Here is a 15,088-nt window from a genome sequence, read left to right as displayed (position 1 = left end):
CATGTTTTCCTATTGGGAAGAAGACTAGGTATAGTACTATATAGGTAAGTCCAGTAGCAGAAACTTATGCATCTTTAATACTCCCACTCCCCAAAAAGAGAGAAAAACACATAAAGTAGAATGGGACCTAGAAATAAAGAAGAAATATCAGCCTTAAGAATGGTGGAAATGGAGTAAAACAAGATAAAGGAAGTTTGGGAGAACAGGGTGGAATGGCAAAGGGCTCTGGAAAATGTTCTCAGTACTCCAGCAAGAGCTATTTATGGGATGATCAAATCATCCAGCAGCTACTGGATGAAAAGGTTAACACTTGGGCCCCTTCTTCCTGAATCTCTATGGCTTTCATTCTAGTGTAAATCCAAAGAACAAGGCTCACTGGATTTTTCTGCCAGCCCTCCCACATTCTGCTGTATCCTTTCCTGTGCACTCTCTGCTCAGTAACCACCCTCCCCCAGCATCTTCCCTCTTTGATCTTGCCAAGGCCGTTTTCCCACCATCCCCCAAACAATTACCCAAGCGATGGCTTCAATTCTGGATTCTCATAAGACAGCAGCCAGCCAGAAGCCTGGGCTGCCTTTAGCCTTGTGAGAGGATATGCCAGGCATCCGTTGAAACTCTCCAGTGAGGTTAAATTGGTAGGGGGTGGGGAGACTCTCTTTGAATGAGAGAATACCGTAGTTGCTGTAGGACACAGAGCTCTTTTGACTTGGAGTTTAATGAGCCTCCACTTCAATAGGACCTACGTGTTCCGAAAGATAAGAGTGAAGACGGAAAGGCACCATTTACCTCATTTGGCAGCCTGCAGTACAGACTGTAGAATGGTGTCAAGGCCTGGTCACAGTGATGCACCAAAAAACAGGTATATCCCCTCCCCAGCAAAATACCTCCCTGGGTGTCAGCAGAGCTGCATCCATGAAAGAATTTACACTGAACTCTGAAGAGAATGGAAGTTGTGTTTCCAAAAGAAAGGTTCTCTGTGAGCCTGAGACCACATTTCTATATAGGGCTTGGTGATTGCAGAGAACCCCAGGCAAGTGACTTAATGGGATTAGAAGGATGGAATGAATTTCAGGGAAGGCATCTAAATGTGGTCTTTCTAGAGAGGAAAACATAAATAAACACAAGGACCCTGGAACCACTGAAGTAGCTATAATCTTTCCCTGACCATCTTGATGCAATGAGAACTAGTTACCTGAGTGACCTTGAGCTTGGAGAGCTGAGAAAACATCCCTCACACAAAAGGCCTATTTTGAGAAATTTTAAATAATTATGATTCACTAAGTGGACTGAAGACATTCTCACTGGAAGAACTTTGAAGGCCTAAGAAAAAAGGAGAATTTGTGGTTGCCATTTGTGAGCCATAACTAAGTTATGTGTTTACACTGGAAGTAGGCAGATCATCTAGCATATCTTTCTGCCTCCAAACAAGGCTTTTCTTGAGCCATCTCCATCAGACAGAGAGATAACTCTTGTACTCATGAATACCTTTCTTGTTTTAGAAATGTTCACTGATATTTTGTACAGGAACCACAATGAAGAACCCTTATCAGTTCTGTTCCAGAATACATACCTTAAATACCTCCCTAATATTCCATAGCTGGAAATTTTAACTCATAATGACTGAGACCTAAAGGTGACTGAGTCACAGAACAAAAGCAATACTTTGCTTAGCAGTCTGTACATTTGAGGATGATAGAAAGGAAAATTTTCCTTTGAACATATGGGAAAGACAGGACAAACACCACCCAGGAGCAAATTCAGCTCTGATAGGCTGCTAGAACACAGCAAAACCACAAGAACTAGTCTAATTTTCTGAGACATGATTTTGAAAGCTTTTATATGTTAGAGATATGATCTGGCTTTGTTTTGGAAGATGTTATGTGGCCTCTGAGATTCCACTGGATAGAAACAGGGCTGTGAGCCTACTCTCCCAGTCAAAAGTTCCACCTCTTTTAGCAACAGCAACTCAGAATTCCCCAACAATTAGACTCTATAGGAAAGTACAAGTTGGATGAAGACTAAAAAATTAACAATAATTAATGGGCTCATTTGAGGTATCTAGCCATTAGACAACATTCATTCAATCCCAGCCAATATTTAGAACTTAATTAAATTGTAAAACTACATATTTTGGGGCAAGTCCCTGGAAAACTACTAGAAATCTTTGGAACAAATGCCCAGAAAAGCCTCAGAAGTCTGAAGCCAGATATATATTTCAGGCAACTGTTTCCGCGAGGGCTGCTCAGTGGGAACTACAGATGAACATCTTCTTCCTACACACATATTATTTCCATGATTAACAACCAGTTCCCACTGTATCCTCAAACAATGAAAACCAAGAAGGTTGCAGTATTTTGTTCATTTATCTCCAACTGGATGAGTACCCTTCCCAGAAGGGGAGCAGGGCTGTATATATACCATAATGTCAAAGCAGTTTAGACAAATTCTGATGGTAAAGTGGTAGAGGCCAGGGAGGGTACTGAAGAGGCAGGGATAGGGTTAATGGGTACAAGGCCATAATCAGATAGGAGAAATAAATTCTGATGGTCCTTCATACAGAGGGTGAGTACAGTTAACAATAACATATTGGTCTCATAACAAGGAATCGCTATGGGATCGAGATGATGGATAAGCTAAGCATCCTGAACCAATCAATACACAATGCATAAAATGGTTCAAAACATCACACTTTACCCCCATAAAGATATACTATAATCTGTCAATAAAAAGGTAATTTTAAAAAGATGCAGAGGTTACTAAATCTGAACAAGTACCCACATTTTCTTTTTGGGAGTTGAACCAAAGGATGATTCAGACAGGGAGAAAGGCAGCAGGGTCTATGGAAGGAAGAGTCATGAGATACCAGTTTTATTCCTGGCTCTACCCAAGACCTGCCATGTGATCATTAGCAAGCTACTTCTCAGCAGGTCTCTTAGTTTGTCCTTCTCTAAAAGAATACAGTCTTACTCTGGCCTGTGACTTTCTCTGGAAATCCCTTGCAAAAAAAAAAGAGGAAAAGGAATATATGAGGTGTATTGAGGGCCAAAGGGTGTGTTAAGCTCCTTAGACACAGACATTTGGCAAATGCAAGACTTCCTCACTTTTCATGAAGCAACTTAGCATATTTCTGAGCATATATTATATACTGATGGAGAAAAAGTTCAACTTTATTTTATTTTATTTTATCCTGAAGTTAACACTTAATCAGTCAGGTTAAAGGATATCATGGATTAGATGGTATTACCTTCTGGTAAAGTATGAGCCCATATCCCAATTGCAGCAAGCATTTTAATACCGAAAAAGGAAAGCAGAGGAAATCTGTAAGTCAGGAGATCTCCAGTAACTAGAACCATTCTTACTGGGGGACAGGAAGCAAACAATGAATGAAGGCAGGAAAGATACCTCACATACAATAGCCAGAATGGTATTTGGTCCCTAACACTTTAATTTTGTATCAAGTTTATAAAGCTTCCAGCTTATTATAATGAAGGCATTTTCCACTTAAAACAACATAAATTTTAGAATAGAATTGAGATATAAAATTTGTTTAACAAAGTTACTCTTTAGCATCAATGTTCACTGAAATATATCCATTCCCAGAAGCGCAAAGCATCTGGGAGTTAGTAGTACTTTAGTGCAATGTCAACTGACATTTAAGATTAATCAATGGACAATCTAGCAACAAAGTTCCCTCTATTTGACATGAACAGTTTAGTGTTGTAGGCAAGTAACATTTCCATCAAGACTGATCAGATACATAAATTGTATGCATTATAGTTTTGGGGCTCCATCCTGATACAGTAATAGCTGACAGATTCACCCCATCACATAACTATGTACTAAAAACTAATCATTAAGCCACAGCAAAGATCATGGTCAGTACTCCTGACATAAATTTAGTCTTATCCTATCCCAGATTTCCCAAGGCGGCTACTTTTGCCAAACCAATATGTTAAGTCCAAATGGTACAGCCACAAAGATATATTTTCGACCTAAGAGGGGGACTTAGGACTAAGAGGGGACTTATTTCCCATTAAGTATAAATAGATGAGGACTATTCTAATTTCAAGATCCATGGAGTGCTTTAAAATATCTGGAATCATTTTCTGGTTCTTCCAAAATAAAGCTTTAAAGCACTCTAATATATATCTCACAAGCAGGGTTAAGTATATAGAACTTGGAGTAGGAGGGCAGTTTGGTTATTATATAAATGAGTAAATAGAAATTGCCCCCGACTCTAGTGATTTCCTATTCTGTAGAAAAAGGGGAACTTGCAACAAAGAAAAGAATTCAAAGTCCACTCACATCAACACAACTATAACTAGAAGCAGCACATTCTTATTGGAAGATTGCTCAAGCTACCACTAAGATACAAGCCCAGTGTTCTTGTTTTGCCATTTCTCCCACTCTCAGGCTCACATGCTACCTGAGCAAAACATACCTCTTCTTCCAGCTTCACCACCTTGGCCTGGGCATTGCTCAGAGCCTGGTCTCGGATTTCAATATGTCGCCTTTGGTCCTCGTTGGTAGAACGGGCAGTGGCCAGGTCTGCTTCCAGTTTCTCCTTCTCCCGCTGGCTTTCTTTATCTGTCAGGACATGAAATATCATGACTTCCATCCCAGAGTTGGCTCAAAGCCTTATGTAAGCAAAATTGACAAACTGGACACATTACTTGACATGCTACTATTCTAGCACAGAGCTTCAAGAACCAGGATACCCAAGATGTAGACTATAACACTGGCTCTATCACAAACATTTCTGTGTAAATTTAGAAAAGTCACCTAATGGTCTTTGTGCAGAAACAATGAGAAAGTAGATATAAAATGTCATGAAAATATGAAGCGTTATACAAAGAAGGATAAATACATACACACATATATCAGAAGAGAAAATTAGTCATCTTTTCAATTTTATTTCTTCAAAATTTTCTTTTCTTTTTTTGAGAGAGAGAGAGAGAGAGAGAGAGAGAGAGAGAGAGAGAGAATTTTAATATTTATTTTTTTTAGTTTTCAGCAGACACAACATCTTTATTTCTATTTAGTGCTGAGGATCGAACACGGGCCGCACACATGCCAGGCGAGCGCACTACCGCTTGAGCCACATCCCCAGCCCTATTTTTTCAAAATTTTCTTGCACTGAAAAAAGATCAATTGAGCCCAACAAAATTGTTCCCATTATTTCCTCATCACAGTGTATCAAGTAAATCTAAAAATGATATTCCATAGCCAGGCATGGTGGTACATGGGTGTAATCCCAGCAGCTTGGGAGACTTGAGGCAGGAGGATTGCAAGTTCAAAACCAGCCTCAGCAATTTAGCAAGGCCCTAAGCAACTCAGCAAGATTCTGTCCCTAAATAAAATACAAAAAAGGTCTGGGGATGTGGCTCAGTGGTTGAATGTCCCTGGGTTAAGTCCCCAGTAGCAAAAAAGCAAAAACAAAACAAAACCTGATATTTCATAATACGGATAAAATCTCAATCCTACCCTTTCACACTAACATTTTTTCTAACCGAGATGAAGTTTATTTGACAACATGTCCTCTCCAGGGAACTCCTAATCCAAAACCATCCCTAACATAGCTCACTTTATCTCAGAATCTGCTTCTCTTAGGAAGTCAATGTCTTTAAACAGTAAGATAAAACTAGAAGCCATGCTATGCTCTTTCCCATTCTTTCTCCTGCAGCATAGACTGGGTGTAGAGGGACTGTCAGAACCAACAGGGAAAAGTTAGAGGGAAAACATTGGGATCAGAAACATCAGGATCAGAGGAATACAGGCAGACATTTCACCTCCTAAAAGTCCTCTACTTGAGACTCTCCCTTTATGATAAATTAGCAGAATTAAGTCTACCTATCAGAGTTTGAAAGTTTAGATTTCTTTAAAAATAAGATGATATACCTGTGTACTTACAATATATAGACACACACACCATGTATATACATATATATGTATATACATATATGTGTGTGTATGGTATGTGTATGTGTGTGTAGACTCGATCTTTGACTTTAGAATGAAAGACTTTAAGATTATGGCTATTTGCCTATAAATGGATGGAAATAGGGACTACCATGCTAAGTGAAATAAGCCAAACTCAGAAATTCATAGGTTGAATGTTTTCTCTCATATATAGAAGCCAGAGTAAAATAAAGAAAATGGGGCGGGAAGGATGGGATAACTAAAGAACCAATCAAATACAAATTAATAGATGAGTAAAAGGAAGTTTAAAATAGTAGAGGAAGGAGAATGGGAGAGGGGAGGGAGGATAGGAGGGAAAAGCAGGAGGGAAAGGGGGGGGATCAGGAACTGAAATTGGTTTCCAAGCATGTATGTGTTTGTCAGGGTGAGCCCACTATTATGTATAACTATAAAGCTCTAACAAAAATAACATTGAAAAAAAGAATGAAAGAGTTTAGTGGACCCATAATGATCTTTTTGGCTTGGAGGATGGATACAAGTTAGCATTCTAATAAATTTATATAGGTTTATATGTAGTCTCTAAACAAAATTCATACTTTGGTCCATATATTATTCTTATCTCAATCTGCCTTCTTATATTGGATGTTCCTTATTCTAGTACCCATAGCTGATCAGAACCACTTCAATATTCCATTGGAATTTACTCTCACTGAATCTCAATGAGGTAATTCTTTTTTAAAAATTAATTTATTCAATGAAGTAATTTTTTAAAGAGAGAGAGAAAGAATTTTTAATATTTATTTTTTAGTTTTCAGCGGACACAACATCTTTGTTTGTATGTGGTGCTGAGGATCAAACCCGGGCCACACACATGCCAGGCGAGAGCGCTACCGCTTGAGCCACATCCCCAGCCCAATGAAGTAATTCTTATTCCTCCCAATAATCAGTTAAAGATTCCATTGTTTGGTCATAATTTTAGATGTCTTATTCAGACGGTCTCCTGAAAATGTCAATGCTATTTGTTCAATTGTTAGTCACATTCAGGAGCAGATTAGTATACATAAAATGCAATAGGTAAACCACTAAAGAGTCTCATCAAGAAGGATAAGTGAAAGATATTAGAATTGAATGGGAAAAAGAGTCACAGAAGTAGAGAAAATTAAAATAACCCTAAGAATGTTCTTTGCAAAACTGCCCAAATAAAATTGAATATCTGGCTGAAGTGGTATGCTTTTTTTCTGAGAATAAATAACCTGCCAAAATTTGTACCAGGGAATGATGTAACAAAATGAAATGGTGTTTATCTTGGTCATGCAAGGATGGTTCAATAAATATCTCAATCCTGAAAGTGTTCTGAGAAGTTTTAACAGGACCAAGATTCTAGCCCTTACCATTCCTTAACTTTATTGACTTGAACATGTCAGTTAATCGAACTGTCAACCATGTCCTGATTTCTCTTCTTTTAAAACAGTATAACAGGACCTCAGGTCTCTGTTGTGGTATAAAAGGAACTTAGAAGTCACCACTCCATCCTAACAATAATCAAAAAGCTGAACAAACTGAAATATCAATAACTTTACTTAGATCCTTCAGAGAAGTGAATTCACAGGGCAAACTTCTGTCAAAATTGGAGAGACAGACAGGTATACCTGACACAGAGAATCACAAGTTGCCAGCTTAGAATCACAAGATTAGAAACCTCTGGAGGAACCAGTAGAGATTTAGGAAAATCTGATCTATAATTGATGAATTGCTGGAGGCTCAGTGTGAACAAACCTGAGACAACTCCAGGGATGCACTCATATTAGAACTTCTGTGCTTTTGTGAGCTCTTACCTCAGAAGATTGACCAGGTCACAGTGAAGATCAGAGAAAAATCCTCTTGTGTTATCAGCCGAGTGAGGGAAGAAACCATTATGAAATATGGCACAGTATTCTGGTTTTTTTTTAAACCAGGCTTACCCTTGAGGGAAACTATTTAGCCTTGCCTAACCTACTGGATTTTTTTTCCAGATTCAAATCAACCTAGGATAAGATAATACCCAACTCCAGCCTGTTCAAGCCTGAGAGAAGGAAATACCCAACTCTAACCTCTCTGGCCATCCTGAAACCTTCTTAGGGAGGGAACAACTGAGAAGCACTCATAGGACTAGAGAACATTTCCCTTCCCCCTCCAACTTACCACCACATCAGAAAGGTGTACTGCCCTTAGAACAACCTTACAAGGCAGGTGTTATTCAAGCATCTATTTACCACAGTTCCTCTTATAACATACAGCATGTCGACCATTCAATAATGACAACAAAAATGACAAGACATGTTAAAAGGGAAAAGAGTTTGAAAGCATCAAAACCAGAGCCAGATAGGCAAGAATACTACAATTATCAGATCCTGAATTTAAAACAACTACGATTCATATGCTAGGGGTTCTAATGGAAAAAGTAGACAGAATGTAAGAATAGATGAGTAATGTAAGTAGAAAAATGAAAATTCTAAGAAAGAATAAAAATTCTAGAGATTAAAACAGACATAACAATACCATCTTATATAACCTCATGATAATTGTTAAGGATCAAAAGAGATAAGTTTATTTAAATGAAACAAGCATCCAAAAGCAAAAAAAGAAACACCTGAGGAACTTCTTCTATAAAGATAATCATCATGATATCACAATGATTCATAATGAAAGGAAATCTGCAGTTTCAAAATATACCCTTTGCCAGGAACAATGGCACATGCCTGTAATCCCAGCAACTGAGGATGCTGAGGCAGGAAGATTGCAGGTTCAAAGCCAGCCTCAGCAACTTAGCAAGGCCCTAAGTAACTTAGCAAGACTCTATCTTAAAATAAAAAATAAAAAGAGCTAGGGATGTGGCACTGTGATATTTTATATATATATATTGAAAGGCATATATATGTATATATGCTTTTCATTGAGATGTGACAGATGCATTATACTAGTTTTCAGATTGAGAAGGTTGACATTTGTCTGATCTAAGTTTCTGAATCTAGGATTATATTATAGTTACATAATGACATATACATAAACTACTTATGGCATAAGTAGTTATGCATTTCTAGGTCCCTCGCCTCATAACTAGAACAGATCTCTCCCTAGAAACTCAAATAAGTAGTTGGATTTGGATTTGAAGGTTGAATGTCCTTCTTCTCAAGACTTTGAACCTTAAAAGAAACTTCCACAGGACAGCCTCACTCTACCTTCCCACTGTGACTTTTCATACATCTGTGTGAGCAGATGTACCTTGGAAAGAAATGTACATTTGTTGCTTACCAGGTATTGTACTGACTTAATCCTCAGAACAACCATACAAGACAGGTATTATTCTCTTCTCTATTTTGCATATAAGGAAACAGAGATTTGGAGAGCATGACTAACTAGCACAAGGACCCACAATTGGTAAATAAGGAGTGGAGCTCTTATTTAAGCCCAAGTTATTCTATTCTTTCTACTATGCTGGACTGCCTTCTGGATCGAGTTGGTTTGAACTCTGGGATTGCTGGAGTGCACACCCCATGGAGGCTTTTCAAAAGGCCTTTCTTTCTTTCTGCCATAGTTCCAACCATGCAGGGCCCTCTTGATATCCAAAGGCAAAAGAAATAAAGGAGGCCAAGAGTCATGGCCAAGAGTCATGCTCTCTTCCCTGCCTAGTTCTAGAGCTATCTGACAGTTTTTCACCCTGCTGTTAAGGTAGTTTGATCTAGTAAATTATCACATTTTATAAAACTGTAGCAGAGCTCCTAGGACACCTGAAATACCATCTCTACACAGAGAGGAGTACGAACTATCAAACCCAGGGCAAGAATCCATATGTTTTGTTTTGTTTCGCTTTGTTCTGGGAGGCTGCCACCCTCTCTCTGTCACTGAACTAGCTTCCAGGGCAACCGTGACACCACAAAAGCAACTTCACAACAATTCACACTGGGCATCGATGACACCAGAAAAACGACATTCCTTGATCTAAGACTACTGACAAAGGAACAGGGGGCAGAAAGAAAAAGAGGAAGAAATACTCTGTTCTGAAGCCAGAGCACAAGAGAGTAACCCAGGCAGGGAGGGGAACTTTGTAAGTAAAGATCAAACAAACTTGTAAAAGCTGACTGGAAGCTGCATAGAATGACTTGAAAAGGTCATTAGGAGGCCCAGCAAAGATGGAAGATTGACAAGTCCCTACCAAGCACAAGTACAGCAGGGGCTGCACTGAGGGGGGCTGGGGATGGGGGAAACCAAGTTTGGGTATCTGCAGAAATGAGGGCAGTTCATCTGTTTCCTCCCAGTTTACTCTCCCTGTGGACTCAATCTATTATGAAGTTTTTATTGCTGCCTTTATTATAGCAATTGGAAAGAATTAGGCATTGTCTAGCTGGGTGGAGTTCATTAGGGACCGATAAAGAAGAGGATTAATTCATCATTAGGGTCCTAGGAGTATTTTCAGACAAAGGAAACACTATTCTAAGGAAGATGGAGTTCTGCCTGCCCTACACCCTTCAATTCTGCAACAGGAGTCACTAGTTCAGGCCATGGCCTCTAGCTATCCTTGCAATCTGTCAAAGTGTGATAAGATATGATACTAAGTGTTTAACTAAGGGAGTCCCAGCAGCAGGTTAGCTATTTCAGACACCATTCATCAATCTTTCATGTTAATATCATCCCTACCAGAGACAGTATATAGAACCTTTTAAGAACATCCCTTCAACATTAAGGGACCCCATGCTCATTGAGGTCCTCTCTTCAGCTAGCCATAACAATGGCAGGGATTCCAAGAAGTTTCTATGGTTTAATACAGAGGAAGCCATTTGATATGATTAGATGTTGTGTCAAGCTGACTTCTTGGCCTAGAAGAAATAGAATAGAATCTTCCAATTTCATGCTTCACCAGGAAAAAGAATCCCTAGATGATATTCGCTGTATCCTGTCTGTTCTTGAAAGCTAAGGAGAACCAGGCAACCATTTCACACACCTTGCTCCCATCCACCCACTCACACCGGCTTCTGAAGCTTTCAGACTTACTTTTTGCGAAGAGCTGAGAGATGGTTTTCCTGGTATCCTCGGACCCCTCATACTCCTTTTCCGCAAGTTGCTTGTTGGCTGTCTCTAGACGCTCTGTGGAATTTGGAGATAATCAACAGGGCCCCAAATACAAATTACCAAGCACATGTTGTTTGCCCTCTTAACTACTGACCTTCGGCAAAACAAGTTTGCATCTTCTCATCACTTAGTAGGAATGGATGACCCACACAGAGATTAACAAACAGGAATTCCAAAACAATAGCAGGGAAAAAGGGAATAAGGACTTAACTCTTTCACTCCTCATGACCTTTTGGTATAGATGTAGAATTGCACATTTCAATGAAATACTCCATCCTCAAATTTATAAAGATGACTTTCATTAACCAGAAAAAAGAACATCACAGTTCCTGTGAAGTTCTTAAAATCATAATGTTAAAGCTAGAAATGGCCCATGACAACATCTAGTTGAGTCCCTTGATTTTACAGATAACTGAAATCCAAAGACAGAAAATAACATCCCCAAGGGCAGCAGTTTTAAAGATGTTGATGGTGATTTAAAGTAGAAACATTTGCCAGCAACTTCAATATCATCAGGTGAAGATAAAAATAAAAGAAAGGAGTGAGCCCTAGCAAATGGCAAAGGGAATCACTATTTCAAGCTTGTACAGCCCACAGACATACCTGTGCAAGACCTACAAAGGAAGAGAGGCTGCACCAATGGTAGGGGTGGGCTAGGTGGGTCTAGAATATCAGGAAGAATTGTTGCCCGATTAATTGCAGGCAATTAATTATCTCCCCACTAAGCAAGCTTGAGACCAAATACTTTTCCAGATACACACACATACACATACACACACCCTTAGCCTGGCAGAGTCTCTGCAACTTACCATTGACCACACCAAGAGGTTGGATGATCCTGAAGAGCTTGATCAGATCCTTGTCAGCCCTTCCCAGCATCACCTTGCAGCTGCCCCCACAAATACAAAGGTAGGCCCCCCAGTTTGCTCACCTCTCAGATCCCTGTTGAAGTCATGCATCCTCCGAATCTCACCCTCCAGCTTGTTCCTCATGGCTTTCTCCAGAGCCTCTCTTTTGGAGGATGACTTCACTAGGTTCTCATATGCCTCTGAGACCCGCTGGATTTCTGTCTCCACCTTAACATAAAGAGCAAGAAAGGTGGTAATGATAAGAGGTTGATGGGGAAGATGGTCTAAAAACACATATGCAAAACCTCAGTGACAGTTTCTCCCAGATGGCCATGAGAGAAAATTTTCAAGGAAAACATTCCAAGTTCAATGGAAAGTTTGGTAAGTGTATATTTCAAAAAGACTTCCTGAGGTTATAAACAATATATGTATATATGACTTCTACCTTCATAAAAGGTGATAGAATAGAATGAACTTCATTAAAAGAGTTATAAATTTTAATTTCTGAATAAATATTTTCTTGATTTTGAAAATATTAATAATAAAGTATATAATATGAGGATATCTTAAGTTCATAGCATATAAAGGGCTTTCACATGTTTACTTCAATTTATCCTGTTATCTACCTAGTGGAATAAACAGGCCCTAAAAATCTGAAACTTCAGTATTATTTTTAACAAACATTTAAGCAAGGGTCAAACAGTAATCAGAACTGGTTAAAGCACTGTGGTGTGTGAATACGAATGAGAACATTCTTTGTCCTCAATGAGCTTTCAATCTAATCAAGTCAAAGAATATAGGGCAACATCCACTTTTAGGAAAAGGTGGCACACTCTTTAATCCCAGAGACTCAGGAGGCTGGAGCAGGAGGATTACATGTTTGAGGTCAGCTTGAGCAACTTTGGTGAGACCCTGTACCAAAATAAAAAGGGCTAGGGATGTGGCCCAGTGGTAGATTGCTTGTCTGGCATGCACCAGAGAGAGAGGAGAAAAAAAGGAGTGCTATAAAATACAGAGAAGGAAGAAATAAATTATTCCTGGTGGGGGGAGGAGAACAATTTCAGGGAGTAGGTGGCATTTAGAGTCAGATCCTCAAAGCTAGGTCAGATTTCAATGGGCAGAGGTGAGGGGAAGGGTATTCTATTCTGAGTGAGCAAATGCATTCCCAGAATGACCAGTAGCCTCATTTGGCTGGACACTGTGGGGTACACAGAGGGAAGCTGGCAAGATATGGCTGTGAAGATAGATTGGAGTCAGATCATAAAAGGCTTTTAATGCCAGGCATTTGGACTTTATCCCATAGTCAGTGGGAAACCAGTACAGATTTTTGAACAGAAATTCATGATTAGAGTTGTGTTTTATGACACCCCTGCAAATCTCGTAAAATGAAAGAAAAAAGGGGGAAAAAAAAGCCCACAAAGACAAAAGGTCTTGTCCTGAATCCACCAGAATCAGGAAGAAAACAAGAAATTAGACTCCAGAGTCTTTCTTTAACCAGTATAGTTCCACTGCACATGTAATAACCACAGAAATTATTTGCATATGATGTGTATAAGACAAATAAACCCCACGGCCTATTAGTCAATTTTCAAATTAAGTCTGATTCCTGAAACTATTCTGTGTTTCTTCTCAGTTTTCCACTAAACTCCTTAACAAAGCTCAGGGTGCTTTATGGGGAGAAATATCAGGGCCCCAGTGGGAGAGTGGGGAGAAAGGTAGGGCTACCAAACAACTCAATTCAACCTGCCCCCATCTCCAAAATCCTGCCTGAGACAGGGCTGCCTACAAACAAATGAGGCTTATACCACTGAAAAGAGCAGACTTGAAAGTGCTTTTCTCCTTGCAGATGGCACCGAGATAGCAGCACAGAAGGTGAAAGCTGGTGAATGGCATTTAGAGACAAGATCTGTAAGGCCTGTGTCTGATGAAGCTTTTGCATGAAATTCAAGTGCTGGGTAGAGAAAATAAACATTTCCATTTGAAAGACCAGGCTTAGTACTGGCCTGCTCTGGGCAGTCTGGAGGGAGGGAGGGAGGGAGGCTTCCAGGTTCTCACAGTATGCAACACTTGGATGGCATTGGTAACTTCACTCAAGGTGTTTAGACTGCTGTTGCAGGTTCTGGTACTAATCCTTCCCCCAGGCCCTGTGGAGATATTGTACTCTTCATGCATTAATCATCTTTTCATTGCTGTGACCAAAATACCCCAAAAAGGCAACTTAGAAAATGAAAAGTTTATTTGGGGCTCAGTTTCATAGGTTTATTCCATGGTGGGCCAACTCCATTGCTCTGGGCCTAAGGGAGGCAGCAAATCATGAGAGAAGGGCCCAGGAAAGGAAAGTTGCTCAGCTCCTGGCAGGGTCAGGAAGCAGAAAGAGAGCTCTGCTCACCAAGGACATATACACCCCAATGTCACACCCCCAGTAACCCATCTCCTCTAGCCTTAACCCACCTGCCTACAGTTACCACCCCTAAGTCCATTCAAACTAGAATGGACTGATTAGGCTATAGCTCTCACAGTCCATTAATTTCACCTCTGAATATTCCTATACCAACACACGAACTTACGGGTTTTTTCTCATATCCAAATCATAACACTTCACAAAGGCAAGGCAAGTTTCACATCAGTCAATAGAGCCTTCCATGACACAATTCACAGAAGGGCATATCCACTGGCATGGTCAGGGGGATAGTGTGGACAGGGGAAACTGAGGGTGATAGTGAGTTTCCAGACTTTGTCTACTTATTACCCTCATAAGCCTCTGCTTTCTTATTTTTTCCAGCACCATCTGGTATTTACCTTATTTCCCCCACTTTCCTTTTCCTCTTCTCCCCTCTCTTGTCCCTGTCCTTCACCTTAGTACTAGTTTGGCCTCCATTTCTCCTGATGCTCAGGCTATGCCAATTACACTTATTTGAAATATATTTTCATATCCAGAGAAGCAAACAACAATAAAAACCAACAAAAATTCTATGCTACTCTTCTTCCTTGTCATCCACCCAACCCCCCCAAAATTACCATAAATCCTATGGTAAGAGGGCTTATAGAAGATCTGGGTTCATCTTTTAGTGATGGGGCTGGGGTCACCTTAAATGGAGAATGTGGGGAGGGGTGTCAACTATTAACCTAATCATCCAAACTGTGTATCTAGTGTATGATAGAATTAATTTATTGCATCAAAGTGATGAAGGAAGAGATACAGTTAAAATGAGAAG

The 15,088-nt window shown here is 39.7% G+C and overlaps 1 protein-coding gene across 4 annotated transcripts in view; it reads right to left on the bottom strand.

Annotated features, from left to right (window-relative positions):
• Positions 1 to 15,088, bottom strand: part of Amot (angiomotin) — a 67,254-nt gene that overhangs the window by 25,013 nt on the left and 27,153 nt on the right. For all 4 annotated transcript variants that reach the window (XM_078034356.1, XM_078034355.1, XM_005323337.5 and 1 more), the window contains 3 exons: positions 11,957 to 12,101; positions 10,948 to 11,040; positions 4,442 to 4,587 (listed from right to left, as the gene is read on the bottom strand). In XM_078034356.1, coding sequence (XP_077890482.1) covers positions 4,442 to 4,587; positions 10,948 to 11,040; positions 11,957 to 12,101 — 384 coding nt within the window. The remainder of the gene's footprint in view (positions 1 to 4,441; positions 4,588 to 10,947; positions 11,041 to 11,956; positions 12,102 to 15,088) is intronic.

The sequence above is a fragment of the Ictidomys tridecemlineatus genome, chromosome X (genome assembly GCF_052094955.1).
Source record: "Ictidomys tridecemlineatus isolate mIctTri1 chromosome X, mIctTri1.hap1, whole genome shotgun sequence".
Classification (NCBI taxonomy): Eukaryota; Metazoa; Chordata; class Mammalia; order Rodentia; family Sciuridae; genus Ictidomys; species Ictidomys tridecemlineatus.
Note: the sequence above shows the minus strand (reverse complement) of the source record. Positions and strands in the feature narration are given on the sequence as shown.